The sequence below is a fragment of the Sabethes cyaneus genome, chromosome 1, assembly GCF_943734655.1.
Source record: "Sabethes cyaneus chromosome 1, idSabCyanKW18_F2, whole genome shotgun sequence".
Classification (NCBI taxonomy): domain Eukaryota; kingdom Metazoa; phylum Arthropoda; class Insecta; order Diptera; family Culicidae; genus Sabethes; species Sabethes cyaneus.
Window position 1 is genome coordinate 39,853,611 of NC_071353.1, and position 25,239 is coordinate 39,878,849.

At 39.3% G+C, this 25,239-nt stretch overlaps 1 protein-coding gene across 1 annotated transcript in view; it reads right to left on the reverse strand.

Moving 5' to 3' along the window:
* Positions 1 to 963: 963 nt before the first annotated feature.
* The window catches only part of LOC128745602 (uncharacterized), a 48,395-nt gene continuing 24,119 nt past the window's right edge, over positions 964 to 25,239 (reverse strand). The window contains exon 7 of the mRNA XM_053842680.1: positions 964 to 1,154. Coding sequence (XP_053698655.1) covers positions 964 to 1,154 — 191 coding nt within the window. The remainder of the gene's footprint in view (positions 1,155 to 25,239) is intronic.

The window sequence follows — 25,239 nt, forward strand, 5'->3', positions numbered from 1 at the left end:
GTATTTTTTGAAAAAACAAAAAATTAAAAAAAGGGACAGAATCTCCTCCTCCCAACAGGTCAAAGATTCTTCACGACGATAAAACCTAGACCAATTTGATGTCTCTGCTTGGGAAGAACGCTAGAAAAAGTGACAAAACCCCTTCTCCCAACAGATAGAAGAAGGTAAGGTTCGGCTAGATAGGGTGTCATTCCAAAAAATCTTTATCGAGAAGTGGTCATGTTTTGAACGCAAATAGCTTAGTGGTTTCCTAATCGATTTTCAATATTTTTACTACAATCGATCAAAAAATCTGCTATGCGTCGACCCAAGCAAAGAAAAATATCGATAATTGAAGTTGCACTATCACTTCGTGATTGGTTGGTAAAGATGCCATCATAGTTTCAACGTCTTTTTAGAAAAAAGTAACAAAATCTCCCCGCCCCCACAGGTCGAAGATTATTTGCGACAATTGAACCTAGGCTAATTTGATATCTGTGCTTAGAAAGTAAACTAAAACAAGTGACAAAGTCGCCTCGTCTCATCAAAATTTCTTAGCATCGCAATTAAACCTAGACCATTTTAATGTCTTTGCTTGGGAAATACGGCTGAAAGAGTGACAAATCCATTTCGTTCCAACAAAACTTTAATTATTCAAAATGATTTGAATTTGATATCTGCGTTGGAAAAGTGGGCTACAGCTGTAGTGTTCGGTTATAATATAATTCTGTATGGACACGCATTAGCCTCCCAGTTGGCTTCGAGGTATAACGCTGGCCTAATAAGCCAGCCGTCGTATGTTCGAACCTCGGCTGAGAAAGGCTGTTAAAGTCAATAGGATCGTAGCAACTGGCCCTGCAATTGTCCTGTACTCTAACAGCTGGCTGCGAAGTCTGTCGTATAAAAACAGAAGGTCAAGTTTTGATAACGGGATGTAGCACCTAGGCTTTTTTTATGGATGCGCATATTTTTTTTATAGTCACTTCAACAGCCTGGGCTATTCGTGACTTCAGCGGGGTTGGGATTTATTCCCGGGTCCTCGGCGTGAGGGTTGGAGATTAGGGTTGGGATACCAGGAGTACCGGAATCGGTAATACCGGTATTACCGACCGATTTACCGGCACCGAAATACCGGTACTGGCATGCGAGAATTCCGGTAATTTCGATACCATGCGCTGGTGTTGAAATTGATATCCGTTGTAGCAGAAATAAAACTGATAATCATCCCTGTTAACTTTGTAATAAACAACGAAGTTTTTTGTTTCGATAATAGTCACTCTTGACTTCTACAAGGTTGGGATTTGTACCCAGGCCCTCGGCATAAATGCTAACCACTACACCTAGATTGCCTTCTACGAAGTTTACTGACCGACTACACAACAAAAGAATCAGCCCAGTAGTTTGGTTTATCAAGGAAATTTCATTCCAAAATGTTCATCATTATTACCATTAACTATCATAAACAGAAACCATTCATTAGTAAAAAGACAAAGAGTGATAAATAGATTAAATTCAGTACTTCTAGGCAGTTCCAGCGTCAACGAATTCGATTACGCCAAGATACCAAAGAAATCTTTGAAATAAATCGGTTTCCTTCAATTTTCCCTTGACAGGCAAAGCTTTGGTTATGTTTTTCGATGCCTTGAGTACCTTTCACGTGAAGTCGGTAGATTCCAAGAGGGCCTGGCAATTATAATACTAAGATTCGTTTTGGCATGGAAGACAATGCATTGAATGTCCTGTGCATCCTTCTCTTTCTCATCAAGCGGGTTCTCATTTAGCCAGGGTGGCTCATGCTGTAGCAAGAATTTGTCGCTAATTCATTGAGCGTATGAACAAATTCTCAAGTCGGCTGCAACTAGAGAAAATTTGAATACCCGAACCCGACCCGTACCCGATTAAGAAAAAAAAATTAAAAACCCGTACCCGACCCGAATCCGCAAGTTTATTATTTTTGATACCCGAACCCGACCGAAACCCGTCGGGTACGGGACGGGTCTGGGTACCCGACCATCTTTAGTGTTAAATGTGGTCAATAGAGATACCCGACCCGACCCGTACCCGGTTTCAAGAACAAAAATTAAGAACCCGCACCCGACCCGAACTCGCAAATTTTTTTTTTTCAATACCCGAACCCGGCGGGTACGGGTACGGGTGCGGGTTTCGGGCAAATTTTCTGCTGCCCAACCATTTCTAGTTTCAACCTAGTCGAGCTAATAGGCCATTGAGTCTAGCGCGTTGGACTCCTCTATTCATGGTGCCAGGGGAATTCCGTAGCTTCCTGATATTCGCCAGGTGTACGATGGAAACCTCTCTAAGTAATACCTGCAGCACTTGCTTGAGCCAACGCCATTTTCTGTTTTCCGCTTATAATAGTACGAAATACCTTTCATTCAGATGAGGCAAGTGCTCGTATATCTTCCATAAGCAAAGTTATACCCTCAAATTTGTAATGGATTCTGTGCATCTTAAAGTCGAATCTTGAAGACGAAACAAAAAGTTTTGGGCTCAAACGTCTCTCTAAGACTTGGCCCTTCTTTATCGACAGACTTCACAGCCGGTTGTTAGAGTACAGGACAATTACGGGGCTAGTGCTACGATCCTACTACCTCTATCTAGTAGCACAAAAACAAATCAGTGTTAAAATAAATAAATGAGTTTTTTCGGTTCTTGCTATAAATAAAGTTTATAATTCTTCAATACATATGGGTACCGGTACTGGAATCGGTATTACCGGTACTGATGCTCCCAGTACCGAAATACCGGTTTTCAAAAATAGTATCGGTACTCCCAACCCTAACCGGGATTGATCCCTAGAATGCGAATATTTGCCGTTTCATTGAAAGTGTTGTGAAAAGATGTGCTGCTGATAAAATTGGATCGAATTGGTGAAATCCCTTCAACGTGGGGGAATGATTGGTAATAAAAACAATCCTTAATTTCTGTAAGGTAATAGAAAAGCAATCGTTTGTGTTCTTGATTTAGTTAAATTGTTTCTAAATACATATAGCACGGTGTTCAAAATACCGTTATTCTAAAATAAAATAGGCCATTTAAACGGAAAATGACAGTTGGTTTGTATTGCTGTCCTATACCTTTGAGCCAATTTAAAAAAAAATAGATCGACGTATTTTTGAGTTACGCCCTTTTGAAGTTTTAAAGGGCAGATTGCTCATATAAAGTAAACAAAAATCTTCAATAACCCTTCCAAAACGAACGTAAATCACAGCCGGTAGTGATTCTTTATGCAGCATATGCCCATTGCCGACCATTTTAGGAGTTTTACGCTGTATTGGGACTAACCGGAAATGTTCTGGATTAAGTTATCGCTGTGGAAAATAGCCAGTATCGAACATGAACAAATACTTATCATGCGACACCTCAAATTACGCCAGAATTTAAAAACTAGATCACTGACAATCAGATCAACTACCTAGCACCACGTTGGTTTAATCTGGACAAGTTCCGAAGACTTCCGGGAACACCCAGACAAGTGGCCAATTTCGTCAATGAACAAAAACCTATCGTGCGATACCTTAAATGACACTAGAATTCAATAACTAGATCAATTGAAGCCAAATCTGCTATCTAGGGTTAGATTTGGTCATATCTGGACATATTTGGGGGACCCCGGAAACCCCTGGGAAATCAATAACACAATGTGGAACATTTTTGATGATAAAAACATGTTCGGAATTGGCCATTGTGGTTCTTGGTACTCAATTTGGCTTACTTGGATATATTTTAAAAGTTTTAGTGTGATTTAAGGTGTCGTATGATGAGTTTTTGTTCATGTTCAAAATTGGTCATTTCCTAGAGTTTTCCGGAGTCCCCCAAACATGTCCAGATATGACCAAACCTGAGGCTAGATAGTAAATTTGGCTTTCATTGATCTAGTGTGATTTAAGGTGCCGCACGATAAGTTTTTGATCATGGACAAAACTGGCCACTGGTCTGGGTGTTCCCGGAAGTCCCTATAACTTGTCCTTATATAACCAACGTGGCGCTAGGTTGTTGATCTGACTGTCAGTGATCTAGTTTTTAAATTCTGGCGTAATTTGGGGTGTCGCATGATAAGTATTTGTTCATGTTCGATACTGGCTATTTCCCACAGCGATAACTTAATCCCAAAACACTTCCGATTAGTCCCAATACAGCGTAAAACTCCTAAAATGGTCGGCAATGGGCATATGCCGCATAAAAAATCAATACCGGCTGTGATTTACGTTCATTTTGGAAGTGTCATTAAAGATTTTTATTTACTTTATATGAGCAATCTGCCCTTCAAAACTTCAAAAGGGCGTAACTCAAAAATTCGTCGATCGATTTTTTTTTTAAAATTGGCTCAGAGGTGTAGGATGGCAATACAAACCAACTGACATTTTCCGTTTAAATGGCCTATTTTATTTTTTAATAACGGTATTTTGAACACCGTGATAGATATAAACTGATACTACTAAGCTGTATACAGCGAGTTTGGAAGACGTGAACACTTGCTGATTGATATATTTTCTCCTCCGCTGGGTTACCGATAAAAAGGTTTATTTCTTGCTTCGTTGAAAGGTAATAGGAGAAGTCAGTGCGTTTATGTGCTCTAAACACAGTAATGCTTTGATTTTGTCAGTTCCCGATTTTGTCTACCCCAGATTTTATCAACTTTTTGTCCCGATTTTATCAGCCTATAAATTTTGTGTAACTTTTGTGCTTTTAAAGATGATTTATAAAACTTTTCAGCCTACTTGAAACTATTCTGATTCTCTGGGGAGAGTTTTCGAATAAAATGATGCCTTCTTGCGAGTAATTCAGGGTCAAAATTAAGGTATTTTCATAATAAAAGTTCTATAGTTCCTAAACAAGCAAAGATAGAGGTATACTATATTCAGCAATGTTGTGTGTTTTTACTATTTGCACAACTTTGTAAAACTGGAAAAAGTCATACAATAACTACAAAAACAGCTAAAATAGAAAAGCTGATTTAACGATTTTTCATATATGCGAACAGGATTTTTCTATCTTTGCTGAGGAGATAGAAGGTTACTGTCTTCAGCAGAATTTCTTGAAATAATATGTTGTAAAACTTTGCAGAACACACCAATGTGTTATATTGAAACTGAAGAAAAATAATTTTTTTATTGCACTTTTAGGGAGATTAATAATAAAATTCGAATTGCGCTGGACGATAGAACTTCTAATTTTAAGAAACTCTTCCAAAGGTTCCATAAACCTAAAACCAAGCTTTCCCGCTCAAAGCTAATGAGCACCAAAACAGGTTCTGGACCAGTGTGCTGTGCCCGATTCATTGAGCTTTCGGTGGACCAATTGAGGGTTGAATTTTTAATTTTTAGAAGAAGTCTTCGATATTGCAAGGTCAATTTCCCCATTTTGTCAACCCGAAATTCAATATGGGGCTGACAAAATCACAACATTCATACATTTTTTCTAGGTTATAGGATCATAACATTCAGTTGCACTTTTTTGTTTCGTCTATTTCAATCAGTAGCGCGAAACCGCGAACCCTAGCTCACAGCTCGGAGTAAATTGATTTTTTGTCGAATGCGCTACCATGGGTATAAAGATGTTATCGACAGATTGCCGTAAAAAAGATTTACAAAGTTTCAGCACCACATATGGAGGGCGGTTGGGACAGAGCGGTTCGGTCAGTTAATATATAATGCAAATGTGAACTCTACCAAAAATCTATAGGACTTTCAAGTTTTGAAAGTAAGATACTAGTGGCACAAACCATGTTGCTTGGGAAATTGAGAAATTCAAGTAAATCCAAAGATTCAAGCCAAATTTTCTAAAATGCGAAAATATATAAACTTTTCAATCAAGCACACGTTTGTCTGTATCTGTACTGATAAGTGATAATTGATTGTTTCATTTACACCTGATTTCATAAATGCATTTCATAGCATTTTTTATCAGCTTTCCAATAGTGGTTTAAATGAAACTATCATTTTCACTCGTTTCCAACCAATCAGGTACATTTAACTGAACTATTTGATCCCGATTCCTGAAGAGTTAGTTCAAGAAGTTCATACTATTTTGAATCGGGTAATATCGATGTAGTTAAGCAAATCTTATAAAAACGAAAACTTGAAATTACGGGAAAATGGCAAATTGTAAAAAGATGCCAAGTATCAGAGTTACTGCGACCAGGGGTCATATTTCACGCAGATAAATTAAATTTGAAATATCTCAGTCTCGCACCCCAGGTATTGATAACAAGGCTAACTTTCCACTGCTCTTAGGCGGGGTTCTTATTTTTCATCTTACCAACCATCCGTTTTTTGTTACACTTGCGTTTGTTTGTGCTGCTTTTTGAACCATAACCTTCCTATATTTGCTACCGGCAATGAAAAGTAGCTTTGCAGTGGAAATGATTACCCTGTTCTTTCGTACTGCAGAGCTGAAATTGCGTTTTTACACGAGAATCATATCTGGCCAGAAAAGACATAAGACAGCAACGAATCCTTTAGCCGGCGGACCTGGTTGGGACGAAGAGGCATGAAATTTATATTTATAGACAACGCAAATGTTTAACCCGGCCCGTTTCCATCCAGCTTGTTAGCCACCCACCGATTCGTACGCTTGGCGAAGGTGAAAATTCCAATTCGCTTCCCCACTACTGTTGTCACAGTCGTTTATTTGGAACGCGACCAATTGCCGCCAGGGTCTACCGGAATAGTGCATCTGGTGAAGTGAATAAATCTTGTATCAAGAGTAAAATTGCTAGAATAAATTTAGTACGTTAGCCATATGAAATAAAATATGCGATACTGCCTACCCACTCGCGAACGAAATTAGAAAACTCTACCTCAAACCACTGGATGTTGCCTGTGCTAGAAATAAAATATAATAATTCCCTTCGCTTCTTAGTAAAATTAGCACAGGCAGCTTCTGGAAGTCGTTTTTATGTTATCGAACCGGAAACCTGGCAAATAAAACGAAAACCATGTTTCACAAGGTGGAAAATGTACTCCTGCCTGGGCGTCCATTCGTCATAAAAACACAGCAATCGCACACAGCCCTCAGCCCTCAGCCCTCAGCCGTTCCTCCCGGTTTGTGTCGTTTTGTACGGAAATTGTAAATTTTGCTCCATTTTCTGCTTTCGCCATTCCAATCCGTTGGCTCCTTGAGTCGCTACACTGCATTGCAATCGTTGTCGCATTATTGTTGAAGCCGTCATGAATCGTTGGCCACTCTGGCAGTGGCCAGTCCGTCCACGGTTAATTTCATCGTCTCGTTCACGTTCCACGGGAAAGTGTCGCCGACCGGGTCGGGGACGGACCGGAGAAAATGGAACAGGCTAAGGACAATAAGGCCGATATACAAACATTCGCACACCATTATCGGTTCGGTTTTGTAAACTGGTACCGCATTGCAGACCGGGTCAGTCGAACGTGACGCTGAGTTATTGCTCTTTCGGTATGGCTTGCTGAGCGGCCCAAAAGGTTTTCAATCGATACGCGCAACTGTTTCGGGTTCATTTCGGGTGCTAGATTAATGCGCTGAGATAGACCGGATCGACCGCAACCACCGGGTTTCCCGGGTCACGGTGGGTGAATTATTACGCTGATTAATGAGGATGTTGTCGGAAGGGGGAGGGGGGAGGTGTGCTCACATTCGAAGCCATGCGAGATTATAATTTTTAAATATTTTGCGGTGCTCATTAAATAGGAGTCATTCTATAACTTTTTGCCATACGAATTAAAAAAATCGCTTGTCTGGTAGTAGCATAGCTCACCAAGGCTCAACATCCCAGTAAATTTGTATTTGCCTAACCGATTCCTAAAAATTTACTCCAAAAGTCTTGAGAAAATTAGTTATAGTACGAGTAACTATTAATTGACTGTTTTAAACTGTTTCGAAATAATCTTTTCTTCTATTTGAAACTATTGATGGGTTAATCTACAGCATCTAAGTCCAGATGGATAAAATTGCTTGCTGTTACATTGAACTACTTATGAGAAGAAGAGCCAAAAATACGACAAGAAAAAATCATTCCATCCCTGGCGGACTGGTGAGCTCCGGAGCGCGTACGAAGGATGTTTTTCGCTTTCCGATAAGTTAGTAACTTCCTCCGTTTTTTTCTTCTTCTGCCCGATCAGCATTTTGCCAATGCTCATTCATTCTAATTTCCTCCTGTACCAGTGCTGACCCGATTAATCCTGCTTTCTCGTTTCGTTGTCCGATTCACAACCCCCTCTCCGAATCGCTCTTTCTTCGATACCCGGTAAGAAAACAATTATTTTACCCGATTTCGAACTCTTACTCGCACCCTAGCGTTCGAACGTCGGAGCCCCCGAAAGCTCACGCGGGTGGAAAGCTTCCAATAAATTTCATTTCATCCCGGCTGCCAACTACCCACAGCATCAGCGCCATCATCTTGAACGGAAGGACGACGCCAACCGTCCGTCGGCGACGACGACGACACCGCTATAGTTAAATCGCGGTTTTATGGCAAATGTGTCAAGAGGTGTGGGGGAGGGGAGCGACAGTTGCTAGACTAAAATGCGTTCGACTATTGATTTTTATTGAGTTAGCGAAAGGGCAATATAATAAAATTTCCACCCGGATGGCGATTCTGCTACCGAACCGATGACTCTCTAATGGCGGCAGGAGGATTTCGGGAGACAGCTGAAACTGATGAACATTTTATCGGGTCGTGCACCGGGCTTAAATAATTGCATTCGTGTGAATTTAGCAGCAGCCAACGAACGGCGGAATGATAGCAGGCGGAAATCGAACTGAATCGATTGTGCAGGAGTGCAAAAGAACGGTGAACCCATCGGGACGCCGGAAACCCGGGGACGGGAGAGAGGAGAGAGTGGCGCGCATTAAATGCAGCATCGTGTGGAAAAGCCGTGTTAATGGCATTCACGTAGCTTTCGATTATAAAATCGAATGAGTGGTTCGCGAAACTTCCCTGCGCGCTGTAAGTTGAGCGGGTGGTTTAGAGTGGTTTAATGTATTATATCTCTGTAAGCATTTTGATTACGTGTTGATTTATTCAACTCGTTTTAAATTTGCTGAAGACGGATGTACTGATTAATTAAAATAAAAAAGTTGTTGATTTAATGAAAACGTTTTTTATGTTTTTCATTTCGCTCATTCAAATTAATTATTAATATTAATTATCAAATGTTTATACACCATCCTATTCATTTTACAAAAATAAACAAAATGTGGAAGCAATTTTGCACCAAATTTCCCTAACCAGTGCCGAGCAGCGGCACTTTTCCACACAAATTGACCACGAATCCGCAGTCCATTAGCATAGCACACATGAACTCGGTCGATTGAATCACACTTTCGGTACCATTCGGCCAGCTTTGCATCCCGCAGAGATTAATTGGTTCCTTTTATAGATCTGAACGATCCGGTTTACCAATGCATTTCCGCTATATGGTCACTAGTTCTGTTCGATTAGTTGCCAAACTCTAGACCTGAACTAAATCCATCTCGAAGCGATTATCGACCATATTTATAACCAACATTGCCGTGAGCCGTTTTATCGTAAAACCAGTTTAGGCATCCTTTATGATAATTCAATACAACGGGGAATATGTGTTGAGCACCATTTAAATTATATAAAACGATAAATTTCCTGTGATGGTCTACGAAGTCGAAGTTTTCGAGTGTAAAATCTTGCGGTCCAGCAATGTACGCCGTAAATAACCCACATGTGCGTGATTACTAGTGTTATGCGGCCGTGTTTCAGTATTGACTTCACGCAGGAAATATGTAGTGTTTTGATAGTATAACAGTCCTGAAAGTTATAACAATGCGATAAAAACTGGGATGTTATTCATTTCGTGAATTATTGTGCAGCGGTACAAAGACAGATATGTTGGAGATTGAAGCTTCAGAGCCACATATGAAATTTGTTTTGGATTTAAAATATAAAAAATGTATTCAGGATAGATTTCTTGTCTCGTTTTCGATATCAATATCACAACATTCTGACCATGCGTTATGAAGTTATCATCTTTCAAAATCAAGAATTCAGGAAAATTCCAAAAAAAGGGGGCTCTGTATCCGCAAGCCTACCAAAACTGCTTTGACAAGCGAATGGTCGTGGGTTCGAATCTTAATAGAATCACGCCATTCGATGTCTCAGTGACTTTAGCGTGGGTTTATTCTCAGGCCCCTCATCACCCTTCCTTCATGCTGAATTCTATATTATCCTGAAAAGGTCTATTAACAGTGCAAAAATGACCCTTATTGTTAAATGCACTGGTTAGCTGTGCTAGGAATGGCTATAATTGGGGACAGCGCTGTCATGTGGAACGAGGTGGGTAAAGAAGAGAAAACATTGAAGGAAGGGTAAAACCCAATTACACACCAGCACGCATAAAATTCAATAAGCGTATTACTCACTCATTAGCGATTATAGCGAAGAAACGCAGTGCGAGCCATACAAAAAACACCTGGGCCATATCACAATAGATCAACGATACTGGTCGCAGTGATGAGTCCATACAGGAAAAAAAACCGAAAAAATCCCAATTTTTTTCTGTCGGTAATTTTTATGCTTTATTTCAATTCTGTTATATATCTGAATTGGAAAATTATCTGGGTAAAGCGCTAGATATGAAAAACGAAAAAGGGAAATTGGACTATTTCTTACCCAGCGCTCCTCCAGATAATTAGTTTTGCATGAAAATCAAAATGTGAGCTTCTTTTGTGTGTACTTCAAGAAAAAAGAGGCATTTGCTTGATCGCATCGTTTTTACGATGTTGCCCGTTAGAAGGCTAAGACAAAATGGCAATACGGCGATAATTACGTGCGTTAAATTTTCGGCCAGATTGAAAGATATATGCTACGGAAGATAGGGTAAGGAACGAGTTAAGCAGTATCACCTATTCTAATCACTTGAAAATAAATGAGCCGGAAATGCACTTTTTTATTCATATTTTCAAAATCTTTTGATAGGAACATCTTCACAAATCACTTAACCATTGATACAAACACAATTTACTGGGTTTCCGACAAGAAATATGATGAATTAAAAATTGTTGTCCAAAAACGTACATTTTTCAGCTGCTGAAGGCAATCGCAACCGTGTGCACTACTATGTTTGCCTCTTTTGTTCTCCCACCATCCTTAAGAACAGCGAGTGAGACGTCAAACTCGCGGTTTCTCATAAGAATACTAGAGAATAAAAGGGACGACGAATACCGAACGGTGTGCCGAAAGTGTGAGTGTATGCCCCAATAAACAATTTTGACAGATGGCACTTTATGCATCTACCAACCAAAAATATCAAATCTATTAATGCATATGCCGATTAGTAGGTCGCGGATAGAAACGCGAACTTTCTGAATAGGGGGAAAAGTTCAAGGGATTTTTTATGGGAGCGTATAAAAATTCAGATTTCAGGACACCTTGAGGGTGAAAATATGTTCGGTCTGATCAAAATTAGTTCCATCACTCCAACTTTTAAAGCGAAAAATCAAAAATTTACCTCAACAATAGTGTCTTCCAATGGTAGCAGCTTGAAGAACTAAAGGCAGCAAGAAGATTGGTATGCTGATATCCCCCACTTAGTCAACCTTGTAATAAGGTAAAATAATCAGTGACCCGCTTAGATTGATTAAAACTGATTCTTTACCCTATATAATATGATGATTATAATAGACCGTTGAATTTTTATTAAAAGATGTGGCTTTTCGGTCTCGGGTTTCTTACGAAAACTTTATTTTACGTTCAGCTGACGTTTCGAAGAACTATGCCTTCATCAACGGAGCAAAACGTTGAAATCGTTATTTTACGTTCAGCTGACGTTTCGAAGAACTATGCCTTCATTATCGGAGCAAAACGTTGAAACGTTGAAGAAAACATTTATCAACGTTTTGCTCCGATGATGAAGGCATAGTTCTTCGAAACGTCAGCTGAACGTAAAATAAAGTTTTCGTAAGAAACCCGAGACCGAAAAGCCACATCTTTTAATAAACCTATATAATATGGAAAGTGGTGTTCATATTTTAAGGACGTTCCTGAATTGGTTAACTTCTAAATCGTCACCTTTATCAAGCTTTTTGATAATTGCTTTTTAACGTTATTCGCTTGTATGATCTTTGTTACAAGTCTAGCCAACCTGGACTGTCTGTTCGGTTCAAAGTAAATGGATTTATCTTCTCGAGCCTTGGGCTTAGGAATGGTTATATCACTTTGACTCATAATTGATTCATTTGATAGTACCGTCTTAGCCATGCAAAAATTGATGGCACACTTGTAGTACTAGTTATTAACTAAAATATTACTGAATAAAGTTTTGCTATATCTTTTGTATTTACGGTTCTACAATGCTGCTACTGGAATGGCTGCCGTAGAGCATTACTTATAGATTCAAAAACTACTGAACCGATCGGCGTGAAAATTTGCATGTAGGGGTTTTTGGGGCCGGGGAAGGTTCTTATGATGGTTAGAGACCACTCTCCCCACTAAGAGGGGGGGCTGCCATACAAATGAAACGTAAATTTCTGCGTAACTCGAGAAGTAATCATGCAATTGGAACCAAATTTGGCATGAGCGGGTTTTTGGAGCGGGTTTTCTATGGTGAATTAGCACCGCTCTCTGCTTTAGGAGGGGGGCTGATCAAGTAAATGGAACAAAATTTGACATGTGGGGGTTTTCGGAGGCAGGATAAAACGTTTGCTGCTGGTTGTGTAGCAACATAGTTGATTCGTACAGTTTTGGTCGGATTTAGCATTTTTTCGTCGTGGACCAGAGGCCATGCAGTGCAATGCAAAGGACAAGAATGCCGGACAATACGCCTAAATTTTCAAGAAATATTAGGCCATCGTCAAACGAAACCTGAAGCGAAACCTCATAAAGACATCAATGTTGGGGTAGGATACGATCATGCATCAATGGAGATCCGGTGCTAGGTGAAGGTGTGCCAAGTAGGGTAATTTGCCAATTATCGCACACCTAATGCAGGCAATTTCAGTTTTTCTTATCTAGCAGGGAAAATATTACGTTATTTATATTAATATTTGCCCTGTAAACAGATTTAACTTTCAGTAAAACATTTGATATAGTTTATAGCCTGAAACATTGCATATATTATGCTATTTGAAGTTTTCTCCAACAGTCTAAAGACCCAATTGTTGCCCATTTGGGTGATGCCAAATGTTGTTTCCTTTTTTAAGCAGCTGCTTTTGACAACTGCACCACTACATAAGTAATCTAGCACACCTAGCAAGTAATCTAGTAACTTCCAGCAAGCACTTCATACTGCATATATCCCCGTTCATAACAAACCCCGAAGGAAGGAACAGCAGCTTGGACATTCGCTTCTCGCTGATCGTTAGAAGGACTTTCTTGGCGAATTTTGTATGGGATCGCTTACCTTCTTGGTGGAGAATAATTTTTCAGTGTCCTTGCCGTCTAACATCAAGTAGGTCTCGTCCCAAAGTAACCAAAAGTTCCGATAAAAGGGTTTTTTTTTACTTAATCAACCAACAAGATGATCATGAATAGAACTCTATCCAACTTAATTTTTAAGTAATTAACCGTACTTTCAAGTTCGTATTTGATGATTAAACTTCGAAGGGAACACAAAGCAACTTCTAACAGAACTAGGAAGTTCGCAAAAAATTCACTTAAGTCGCTGTATAGAACACTGTTCAGCTCAGAAGGAAACTCCAATAAAGATTGGGGGAATTCTCCCATTTCTTCCTGTTTTGTAGATTCATATCATTTCTCCCATTTAAACTAAGGTGTTTAATTTCGGTTAATAGTGATAACTAATATCAATTATTTTATTTAATGAAAGAACAGAACAATAATCGGCTGTTTTTTTAAAATATTAATTTATTGTAACTAACCACACACCACCAACTAAGCCTCGGGGATTTGAACTCAAGTACTCCCTTTCGGTGACTTAGATGCATACCACTGCTCCGTTACTGGAATATGCGATTTGCATCCATTTCACTCGATATGCTATTTCTCATTTGCCACAGCCCCGAAACGAGCTTACACTAAAGAACAACTCATCGGCACAAATCATGTCACTAGTAACGTCAGAGATGGCGCAATGCTTGCAACGCGGAACGCTCGGGTACAAATCCAGCAGCGGTAGGTGGAAGAGTTTTTTAACTGGTCTATCTTATTTGCATGAACTAATTTTACAGAAGTTAGAAGGAGGCAGAGTTATAAAATAGAAAAGTATAGAAATAGAACTTAAAGTGCCATTTTATAAATTTTTGGCAAAGTTTCTTTAGAAGATGCTAAGCGCTCTATGCAATGAACTCAAGGCAACTTTGAAGTTCGGTTAATTACAGGTAAACCTGCTTAGCAAGCTTTAGATCCGTAGACATAAAGCTTGTTAACCTTCCTTAGATACCATTATCCGAACTCTTAGTTACTTTCAAGTTGCATCTTGAACTTTGAAGCTGCGTGATGAACTTTCAAGTTGCTACTGATATTAACGGCACTTTATTGAGAATGAAGTTCGATTTACAAATGCAGTGTCTGGTTGTTCAGCAAGAATGTTCTGCGCAACTAAATTTGAACCAAATATGAACTTCCAAGTTCGCTCCTTAAGTGAAATTCGAACTTTTGGTTGCGTGGGATATCCTGCGCCAGAAAGATGTTTTTCACCAGTACCTTCAGCCTTCAACCAGCCTTGACTGACGCATCCACATTAAAATGTCCATTTTAGCGAGGTAATTCTTTACTGTTTAGTTCCAACCCCCCCTCCCAAGGCGCGGAAGGTTGAGGGCATCTTGCTCTCGGTGTCCCTTGTCAGCTTCTACTACACTTAACCATTCTCTAGAATGGAGAGGATGTTGTATGTGCCGGATCGGCTATATCCGGTGGACACGAAGTTCGACTTGTTCACTCTGGGCTGTATCTGGTAGTACGAACAAAGCATCGAATGTAGTTGCTAGTCTGTTTTCGTCATAACTGCTATAAATCATTTGATAACGCTGTCAAATTATTTATGTACACAATCAATTCCTACAATTAGCGGTGAGTTCATCACCAGTTGGTTGGATACGAGGGGTAAGACACTTCATAATACTATCATATATTAATGTATTAGGCCCAATTAAAGCCCTATAAATGTACATCTTTATACGGCTTAAGGCTATATTCGGGTGGGAACGGTATAAATATATTAAGGTTAAATAATGTATTATATTTTCAACAGTGTCTTGCCCCTCTGTTGGGTAATCGCATGAAAAATTGCTAAAACCAGTTAATTTTTTTGCATGCGCTATGTCCAAAAATTATGAATTGTCGACAAGTATTTGCGCTATATATTATATATTTTTCAGTGTCCTTGCCGTCTAACATCAAGTAGGTCTCGTCCCCAAGTAACCAAAAGGTCCGATAAAAGGGGATTTTTGACTTAATCAACCAACAAGATGATCATGAATAGAACTCTATTCAACTTAATTTTTAAGTAATTAAGCGTACAGTTGATTGCCGCAATTCAAATTGTTTGCTTCTTGTGATCGGCGGTTTTCGGCGAAAATAAATTCAAATTCAAATGCCAGTCTGTCCGTACGTTTCGAGCTACTTACTGGCTTTCACTCATCATCTGCGGACACTAAAACGATGTATTTAACAAACTACACATATTACAAATTAAAATTAAAATCAGACTTACACATTTTGCGTCTTTACACTACACACTCTACCCAGCTAGCACCAACTCGTATATCAATGTACGAAAACTATCGTAAATATCTCCTAACAAACTCGAAATCGTAACTAAAGCTGGATAAAGTGGGATCAAGTTGATTTTCTGTCGTATATAATGATTATGACTGACATACATACGATTTTCAGCACAAAATCGTAGAGTAGTACGGAGCGACTCGCGCTTAATCGGATATTATCGTATATAAATACTTATACAGTCGTAACGCTCAAAATTATTCGTAATCACGTATATCGCCTCCAAAATAGTACGGATATGCCTATTTTGTGAATGAAATACGATTTATTTAGCATGTATATCTGTACGTAATGCTGATTTTTATCTTTTTTATACATATGAAAATGCTAGCTGGGTATCTCTTTACAAACACATAATACATGATCTATCTTCTGTTTTGCTCTGTCCCAAGTTTTTGTATCACAGGGTTGTAGGCGGTTTTGAAAGTTACAGAGTCAATTTGTCTTTTTATAATGTTATCCTCACCTCTAATCTTAATATAAAAGGTTTCAGCAATCAGCCTGGTGTTATGTTTGGAAATGTTTTCTACTATGTTAGCCTCGTCAAAATTAAATTTACGTCCTGTTTCGTAAAACTGTTGCGTTAAACCTGTACCACCAACTGTTTTAGATTTTATCGTATATTTATGCTGTTCAATTCCTTTGTGCAAAAATAGACTAGTTTCTCCTATGTATGACTTTTGACATTGGCCGCAACTGATTTCGTACACGACATTTGTGTTTTTGTCCTTTGTGATTTTATCTTTCAGTTTTGTAAATAAAACGTCTTTTACTTTATCAGTTGCTTTGTGAGATACGTCAATATTGAATTGCTTCAAATACCTGCATAACTTTTCACCCAAACCGGTAACATAGGGAATTGTTACAAATTGTTTAGACTAATTTCAAGTTTTTAGTCTTGACCTTGAAATGCGGTCTTACATATATATTAATATTTTTTGAAACGATGGTACGACCCAGCAAACATTTTCGTACGTATATCAAAGTAACAAATATGATATATGTACCGATATATATCTAGAAAAATCGCATTCGATGCACGAAACCAGCATATGCGTACTGTTTTGGAGGCGATATGCATACTGAAAATTATATGAAAACAATTCACATTCATAAGTATTTGTATACGATGAAATCCGACTCAACATGATTAGTTCCATAATGCTATACAATTCTGTGACGAAAATCGTATGTGAATCAGTTACTATCATTTTATACGAATAAATGTAAACTAGTGTGCGCTTTATTAAGCTTTATGTACGATTTCGAGTTTGTTTGACGATATTTAGATGATTTTCATACATTATTATACGATTTGTGGTTTGCTGGGGATGCAGTACCTTGCAAGTCGTAAGGGCCGGCATAGTGTCGTCGTCCTGCCAGTAAAAACCAGTTAGATTTAAACTTCTCGCTCGGTGGTAATCTGCAATAGATGTAGGAAGAGGCACAATATGTGTCGATAACCCAACCAAACGCGTCGCCATCTTGACAAGTGGATTTTGCAGTCTCCTTTTGTCCAGCGCCTCTATGGTTCAAAGGTACAAGTACCAGCGAACCACATGTGTGGGTTCGAATCCGGTTATGATCTCAGATTATAGCTTGGTTCGACTCATGCACCTTTCAGCATTGGACAAAAGGTAGGAGTCAAAATGATTACTTGTCAAGCGTAGCTACCAATATCCCCACCCCCTCCTTTCCTTTCCCCTCTTCCCCTCCTTCACCAAAAAATTTTCATTTCTTTCCCCTACCGTCCCTTCATCAATTGTAGAACCATCGTTTCAAAAAATATTAACAAATTGTTTAGTTCTTTCTTTGGTCGGTACCTCTAGCGTGTTGTACATTCTATGCAATCTTCGTTTTATAACCTCTTGTACAAAATATCTAGGATAATTATTTTTATATAACATAGATTTAACTGTTTGTTAACTCTGTCAACTAAAGCAACTGCAGTATTTTTCTTATGACAAAACGGACTGACTGAGTTATAATCCAAATATCTACTATTCGGATCTTTCGGAGACCACTCTGTTGTTATTTTCCCTTCATGTCTTCGTAGGATGGTGTCTAGGAATTTTAATTGTTCATTCATCTCCAACTCGACGGTGAACTGCATTCTCTGGTGGAAACTATTGAAGACGCCAAGGATCTCGTCCACATGTTCAGCTTCGGCGCCCATTATACAGTCATCTACATAGCGCATATAGAAAACAGGGTTTACTCCACGTTGTTCTAGTTTTTCCAAGGCCGCCTGTTCTATACGTTCCAGCACAATGTTAGCAACTATCGGAGAAAGAGGCGAGCCCATTGGAATTCCAAATTTTTGCCGGAAAAACCCACCATTGTACTGGAAAAAGGTTGATTCCAGTAACATTTTTAGCATTTCCATAAAACTACATTTTTCGATATAAGTATTCTGCTCGCTTTCATTCCATCGTTGATCAACCAATTCTAGCGCGAAGTCCACAGGCACGTTTGTGAAAAGAGAAACTACGTCCAAGTTTTAGATTTAGTTTAGATTTAGCGATTAGCGAACTTTTCGCTAATCTGAGTTTATCGATTAGCGTTTAGCGATTGGCGAGCTAACTTTTTCGGTTAGCGGATTAGCGATTAGCGATGCTAAATTTTCGGAGCGGTGCCCACCACTGGACTTACTGCAAGAGAAAAAAGTGTTTACAATCAAGCTTTCATTACAAAACCCGCATAACGTAGTTCTACGTCAACCGGTCGTGTCTGGAATACAGCCCTTGTGATTTTCAAATTAATTTTGACTAATATATTGCCTGATAGTTTACTGCGATGTTCCGGGTTAAGCACAATTAAAGACGATGACGGACTTTCTAATTTACATGTTATTTTGGAGTTCCTCTTTAAAAAGATGTTAAAGACTATTTGAATCGTTTGTTTGAGAAACCCCACAAACGCCATTTTTAAGAAAATTGACTTTTTAACAGTTTTCGAATCCTTGAGGAGATCCACACCTTCCCTCAAAATTCCAGAAAAAGTTAGTTCCACGAACCCCTTTTAATTGGGGTTGCAAATATCCGTTTGTTTGAGAAACCCCAAATATCCATGTTTCCGATAATCACCTAGAGCGGCGCTGCGATCGGTACAAAATTATCATTCAATATTTACGTGCAGCGTTGTAAGCAGCATTCGCAAAACAATTCAATAGTATAAAAATGTCTTCGGAATCGAAAAATTACGAGTTGGACACAGTCAAAAAGAAGAAACATAGTGTTCGGCGGACTACAGAATACAAGGCGGAAGCTATTAAAATTAAAAGAACGGCGTATAAAATTGAAAAGAAAAGGATGTTTTAGCTGAAAAAGTTCGAGCTGATTGCAAATGCAGATAAGCTTGGATCAGTTAGTCAACAAGATAAACGTAAATAAACCGAACCTGTAATCTAGATACAGTGAAAACTGAAGCAATCTCGTTCCTTTCGTTTCTCACAAAAGCAGTAACCTACCATTTACTATACAATGTTAATAATAGCACAATATATAAATAAAAGGTTTAATCTTCTATTTATCTTTTTTGTTAACTCGTTGCTTTTCCTAATGTAAGTAATCCGTCGAGCTCTCCCGAGTAACTGTAAAATCAATAGTTTATCATTTCGAAGTATTTAAGGTGCTGTTTACGTATCTCCATTTCCTTTAGGTATAACGTAATTTGAGAACAGGCCCTTATTCTCAGATTCTGTTCCATAATCAAAGTACGGTTGTTATCCAAGATTTAAAATGTTTATTTTCTGGTAATAAATATCTTTAATTACTACTAGCAAAGTATCAAGGTATTCTATTCGATGTGAATTCGTGTTACTGTGGTCCATTTATGCAATTCAAAACCGCCGTTATTCCATTTACCTTTTATTTTTTAATAGGTAAATGCAAACCATGATAAAAATTTGGATTAAAAAAGTACAAAACTTTTTCTAAAACTTGTATTATTCTACTTCAAAATTTTTAATAAATAATATTTAGCGCCCCTCCCCTCTTCTTCTTCTTAGCGGTACGTACTTTTTTAACATCCTCAATGATATATGGTAGCAAATTACATATTATGAGCATGGAAAGATCACAAGTTGGATAGAAACAGCCTAAAACTACTTAAGTGCACTGTCAATTTCTCGTTTGTTTGAGAAACCCCAAATATCCATCAACTTTAAAGCCTTGTAATTTCAGCTAGAATCATTATTTTGATCAAAAGATAAGTCTAAATAATGTATTTTAGATACTATCATAGAACCTCATACCACAAAATATAAGGATTGGTTCAAAATATTGAGAAAATCAGTTTTTTGTTGTTTTCCAACAATAGTGTCGAGTGGACTTGTGGGGTTTCTCAAACAAACGATTCATTTAAACCATTAACGAGGTTGTTCTAATTTTGTGGGTACACTTTCTCGAAGCATTCGTTTGTCATCAGGATTCTCACCCCTCCATCACACAATCATATCGAATGTTTTCTACCACCAGTTGTAAGGAAACAGCTCATCATAGCCACCGAAAAAGGTACGGCACGGCACGGCACGAACCGGAAGCTACCATGCTAATTTCGAGGAAGGAAAATTTCCCAAATGTTGCGACTCCATTCTACTCTGCAATGAAACACAAATGCATAACAATAAACAAATATTATGACTGTGGAAGAAATTTTACGTTTTTACTCTGTGGGCAGGAGGTACACCCAGTGGTAGCGAGAAAATGGAAATTTTCCCGTTGCCATAGCTACATGGTGGAGAATAATACCGAAATGTTTTTTATTGCTGCCCACATGCCTTGCTTCGCACATCAACCGGTACGATAATAATTTACGGCCCAATTTACAAGATTACGTATGAGCTGTGATCCGGATGACGGCTGTCTTTGTTGGTGGGAATGCTTGATTTTATTGCCAAACGGGCGAATTAATAATAATCGCAAGATTACCTGCGTCGCACCGGTGGAAATTCGTTCCGTTATTGGGATATTAATTTGATCTTAATTATATTGGTGTGCTGCGTGCATTCAGCTGGCAAGCAATAGAATTGAGTTTAAACCGCAGGATGCTAGGTGCATCGAAATTCTACCAAACAGCTATACGTTTTGAGCATTCACCAATAATGACATAGTTATTTGAATTGTATTCAACTAGTACATATTCAAATTATGAAGTTTGTTTTACCTCAATATATAACAAAGCTAATTTAGGAAATGATCAGATAATTTTAGTACCACTTAGAATCACTTTTTATGGTTGTGTAGTTAAAATTACAAACATCAACAACTATCCTGCACTTCTCGGCTAATTGATAGAGAAATTTTACTAGACATTTTCACTAGACACTAGAGACTTTCGTAGAGCAATCAGCAAGCAACCAATAATGTTGACTAACTCTGGGCAGAAATTAAATTAAAGCAAATTTGTAGCCTCTCTTGAGTGTTCGTTTCATACCAAATCACAAAGAAAATGGACAGCATCCTTTCGTCGTCACAACCTCGAACGTTCACTTTTCTGTTTTTACCAATTTTACCTCCTTTGATGTCCACCAAATCGGCTAACTCGCCCAGAAGCTAATCTCTAGAAGCAAATAAAAAAATGCGAAAAAGCATTAGCAGAACGTTTAGCTATAGGAAAAACTTCGAAAATTGCCTTATCAAATCGCTTTTCCTACCTTGTTTGTAAATCGTTTCCGTTGCCATGGCTGTATCTTCGACATGATGATGGATTGAAATTCACTTTACTTTCGGATCACTTCGACCTGTGTGGAAAACATTCCACAGCAGCGTAGCGAAGCAGATGGAAAACTTCAAAGCAACCTTGCATTCTTTGCGTTGCTCGCGTTGGCAAGGCTGATCTCCTCAACATCAAACGTAAACGCAGCCGAACTTTTTGGACATGGACAGGCCAGTAGTTGAATCGATGCAGCAGCAGCAGCGCTAATTCCTGTAACCACAACCTTTGCATTAATGGACTAGTAGGTACTGCTTTACGTCTCATCCTGCGCTGAAGTTTGCCATAAAAGCCGGCCAACCTTCTGGCGCGAGCAGTTTTCATCATTATTGAAGGATCCCTGGCAATTATGATCGCTGTACGTTCGTTCCGCTTTGCAGAGTCGCCTTTCAGCCAGGATGGCACTATGGGGACAGTCAGTAAAAAATCCTCGTAAAAGTCAAAGGGCCAACGCCGGCCGGGGTATCATTTGCCGCTGATTTTCGCGTCGTCAGCCAACTGCAGAGAGAACTCATTCCGTCCGTCCGTTCGCTGAGCAGTTAGTCCTCGAAAGTAATGAATATGGATGAGTGATGGGCCGGGGGTTTTGAGGTTTCTAATGTCCTTTTGTTTTATGACTGTCACGGTAGACGGTGGGTGCGCGTTAGCAGCGAGTGCGAGGGATAGCAGCTCTTAAATTTACGGTTAGGTACGTAAGAATTACGAACGAAATACTGTCCATCCAGCTGCGTGGGTCCGCTTGTCCGCAGGGCGTGACTGTAACCGAAATGAACGCTGTTTATGTTGCGCGAGGTTTAAAATTCACGTCGGTGGAAAATATGGCTGTCAAGCAGGGGGAAAAGAGTCATCCAAGACACGACCGCATTATTTACGCCGGACTACGCAAAGATGGTGTTTATAAAGATACTTTTATGCATAAGATATGAACTAGCAAGTTCAATTTTTTTGTGCCGCGGCAGAAAATTTGACGTTAATGAGATATTTACACAAGAAAATTCATTTACATTTCATTTGGACGAAGGATTACCTTTCACTTCAGTAAGAGGGGCTGGCCACAAAATCAAAAATCCAGTAGCTTAGAAAAATGAAAATTTCGTATACGAGAGTTTGCCATTAGTTCAACTTAAGATTGATTTTTTTAACATTCCATTCGATAAATTAAAATTAAAGTAAATTCAATCAACCATGATGAATAAATCGGATTGTTTTTATCTCGATTAACGCAAATCATATGCAAACCAATTATAATTCTTATGCAGTTTAGAGTTCTTGCTGGAAATTTTTCAAACGCTCACTGTGCAAATTGCAGAGCAACGTCGCACCTACGCTTTCTTCGTGTTAAATTCTTCGCCAAATATATTGAATGCGGCCCACTTGGCTAATACGTGGCTATTTAAGGACTCGTCTTGTGCCGGTGGTTTGAGAAGTTCCAGCCCAACAATTTACTAATTGTCAATAAGGCGCCGATTGCCGACCTTTCTTGGCATCGATGATGGCAAAAGCAGCAAATGAAAACGGCGGCGGTTTCTTCGAACCACACAACTTGTGAAACATTTGCAACGCAGATCGATGAATCATTTTTCAATTTCATTATACCGAAAGAATTGAAGCTGATTTTTTGCGTCAGCAGTTTCCACGGAAACTCCCAATTAATTCAGCAGCGGACAATTTCCCTGAACGTACCTCTCCAGACAGTAGCAAATAAATCAGTGGACAACAAAAAAAACGTTGTTCAGAAAAAAATATGGGTCTATCGTCATGAAGCGAGCTTTACCGGAGGAATGGTTAAAATATAAAACTTTCACAACCGCGCGCGCACTAACAAGCCGGTAGTGCCACAGAATAACTTCGGGCTCTTCCCTCTGATTCCAACATCAAAAGCCTTTCCTACGCGGGCGGGCGGATTGAATTTTCAGCTTTTTACTTCCGCCACGTGAATTCGAATGAGTCCGTGTCCGGGTGCGTGTGTATGTACGTGAACTCGCTACGATTTTATGGCAGACGGCGGCCCGCAAGCTTAATCTTCGCTAGGTACCTACCGGTCGAGCTAGCAACCGAGCCGGTTCCTCAGCCAACAAAATTGAATTGGGAGCTAAAAGTTTAGAACAAAGCTTTTTCTATGCCTCCGGATGTGCATGGTTTCTCAATTTCGACAAAGCAAATGTTTTCGCTTAGTCTTCTCGTACCTACGTATGTGTGTGGGCGTATGTGAGACAAGAATTTCGATTAGGTTCTTTTTTCTAAAACAGAAAACGGCGTGTTTGAGTGCAATCAATAGATATAATCAGTTTATGTTCTCTTTTAACATTTGGTTAAGTTTTCCCTTTATGCGGCTAATTCTATTACACGGTTGAAGATTACGAGGAAAAAATTTCGGCAGCAAAAGTAAAACTAAATTTACTTTCGATGCTCTCTAATCATAACCACAGTCGTCGAGATTTACAGCGTGTGTAGTGACAATTGTTATGGACTTAGACGTATACTTGGACTTCGTCTTCGATTTGGGCTTAGATTTGGACTTATAATTAGAGTTGGACTTGGACTTGAATTTGGACTTAGATTTGGACTAGAATTTGGACTAGAGTTTGGACTAGAATTTGGACTAGAATTGGGACCTGGACTTGAATTTGGACTTCGACTTGGGCTTGAACTTAGATCTAGACTTGGACTTGGACTTGGACTAATACTTGGACTTAGCCTTGGACTTGGACTTGGCCTTGGACTTGGACTTGGACTTGGAATTGGACTTGGGCTTGGACTTGGACTTGGACTTGGACTTGGACTTGGACTTGGACTTGGACTTGGACTTGGACTTGGACTTGGACTTGGACTTGGACTTGGACTTGGACTTGGACTTGGACTTGGACTTGGACTTGGACTTGGACTTGGACTTGGACTTGGACTTGGACTTGGACTTGGACTTGGACTTGGACTTGGACTTGGACTTGGACTTGGACTTGGACTTGGACTTGGACTTGGACTTGGACTTGGACTTGGACTTGGACTTGGACTTGGACTTGGACTTGGACTTGGACTTGGACTTGGACTTGGACTTGGACTTGGACTTGAATTTGAACTTGAATTTGGACTTGGACTTGGATTTGGACTTGGACTTGGACTTGGACTTGGACTTGGACTTGGACTTGGACTTGGACTTGGACTTGGACTTGGACTTGGACTTGGACTTGGACTTGGACTTGGACTTGGACTTGGACTTGGACTTGGACTTGGACTTGGACTTGGACTTGGACTTGGACTTGGACTTGGACTTGGACTTGGACTTGGACTTGGACTTGGACTTGGACTTGGACTTGGACTTGGACTTGGACTTGGACTTGGACTTGGATTTGGACATGGACATGGACTTGGACTTGGACTTGGACTTGGACTTGGACTTGGACTTGGACTTGGACTTGGACTTGGACTTGGACTTGGACTTGGACTTGGACTTGGACTTGGACTTGGACTTGAACTTGAACTTCACTTTTCGTGACCACAGATATCATGAATGGACAGGTGTATCTGAAAGAGTATCTTCAAAAGCGACTTATTCCTTTTTTGAAGTCTCACAACTGTCCTGCAAAAACATCATGGATGGGGTAAAGGCCAAGTTTAACTGTTTCATATCCTTTAATACCCCGAATATTTGATGGCAAACGGATGAAAAGTCGCGTTTTGCAAATTAAGTTTATGTGTTGCCATTTTCCTGTGAACATCGTTTATGATTTTTTAATTTTTGCGTGGTATCCAAAATATGAGCAAAATTTCATTCCAATCAAAAAACGTCGAGAAAAACCGATTAGCTACATGCGCTGGATAGAATGGCTTATTTCTCGTAA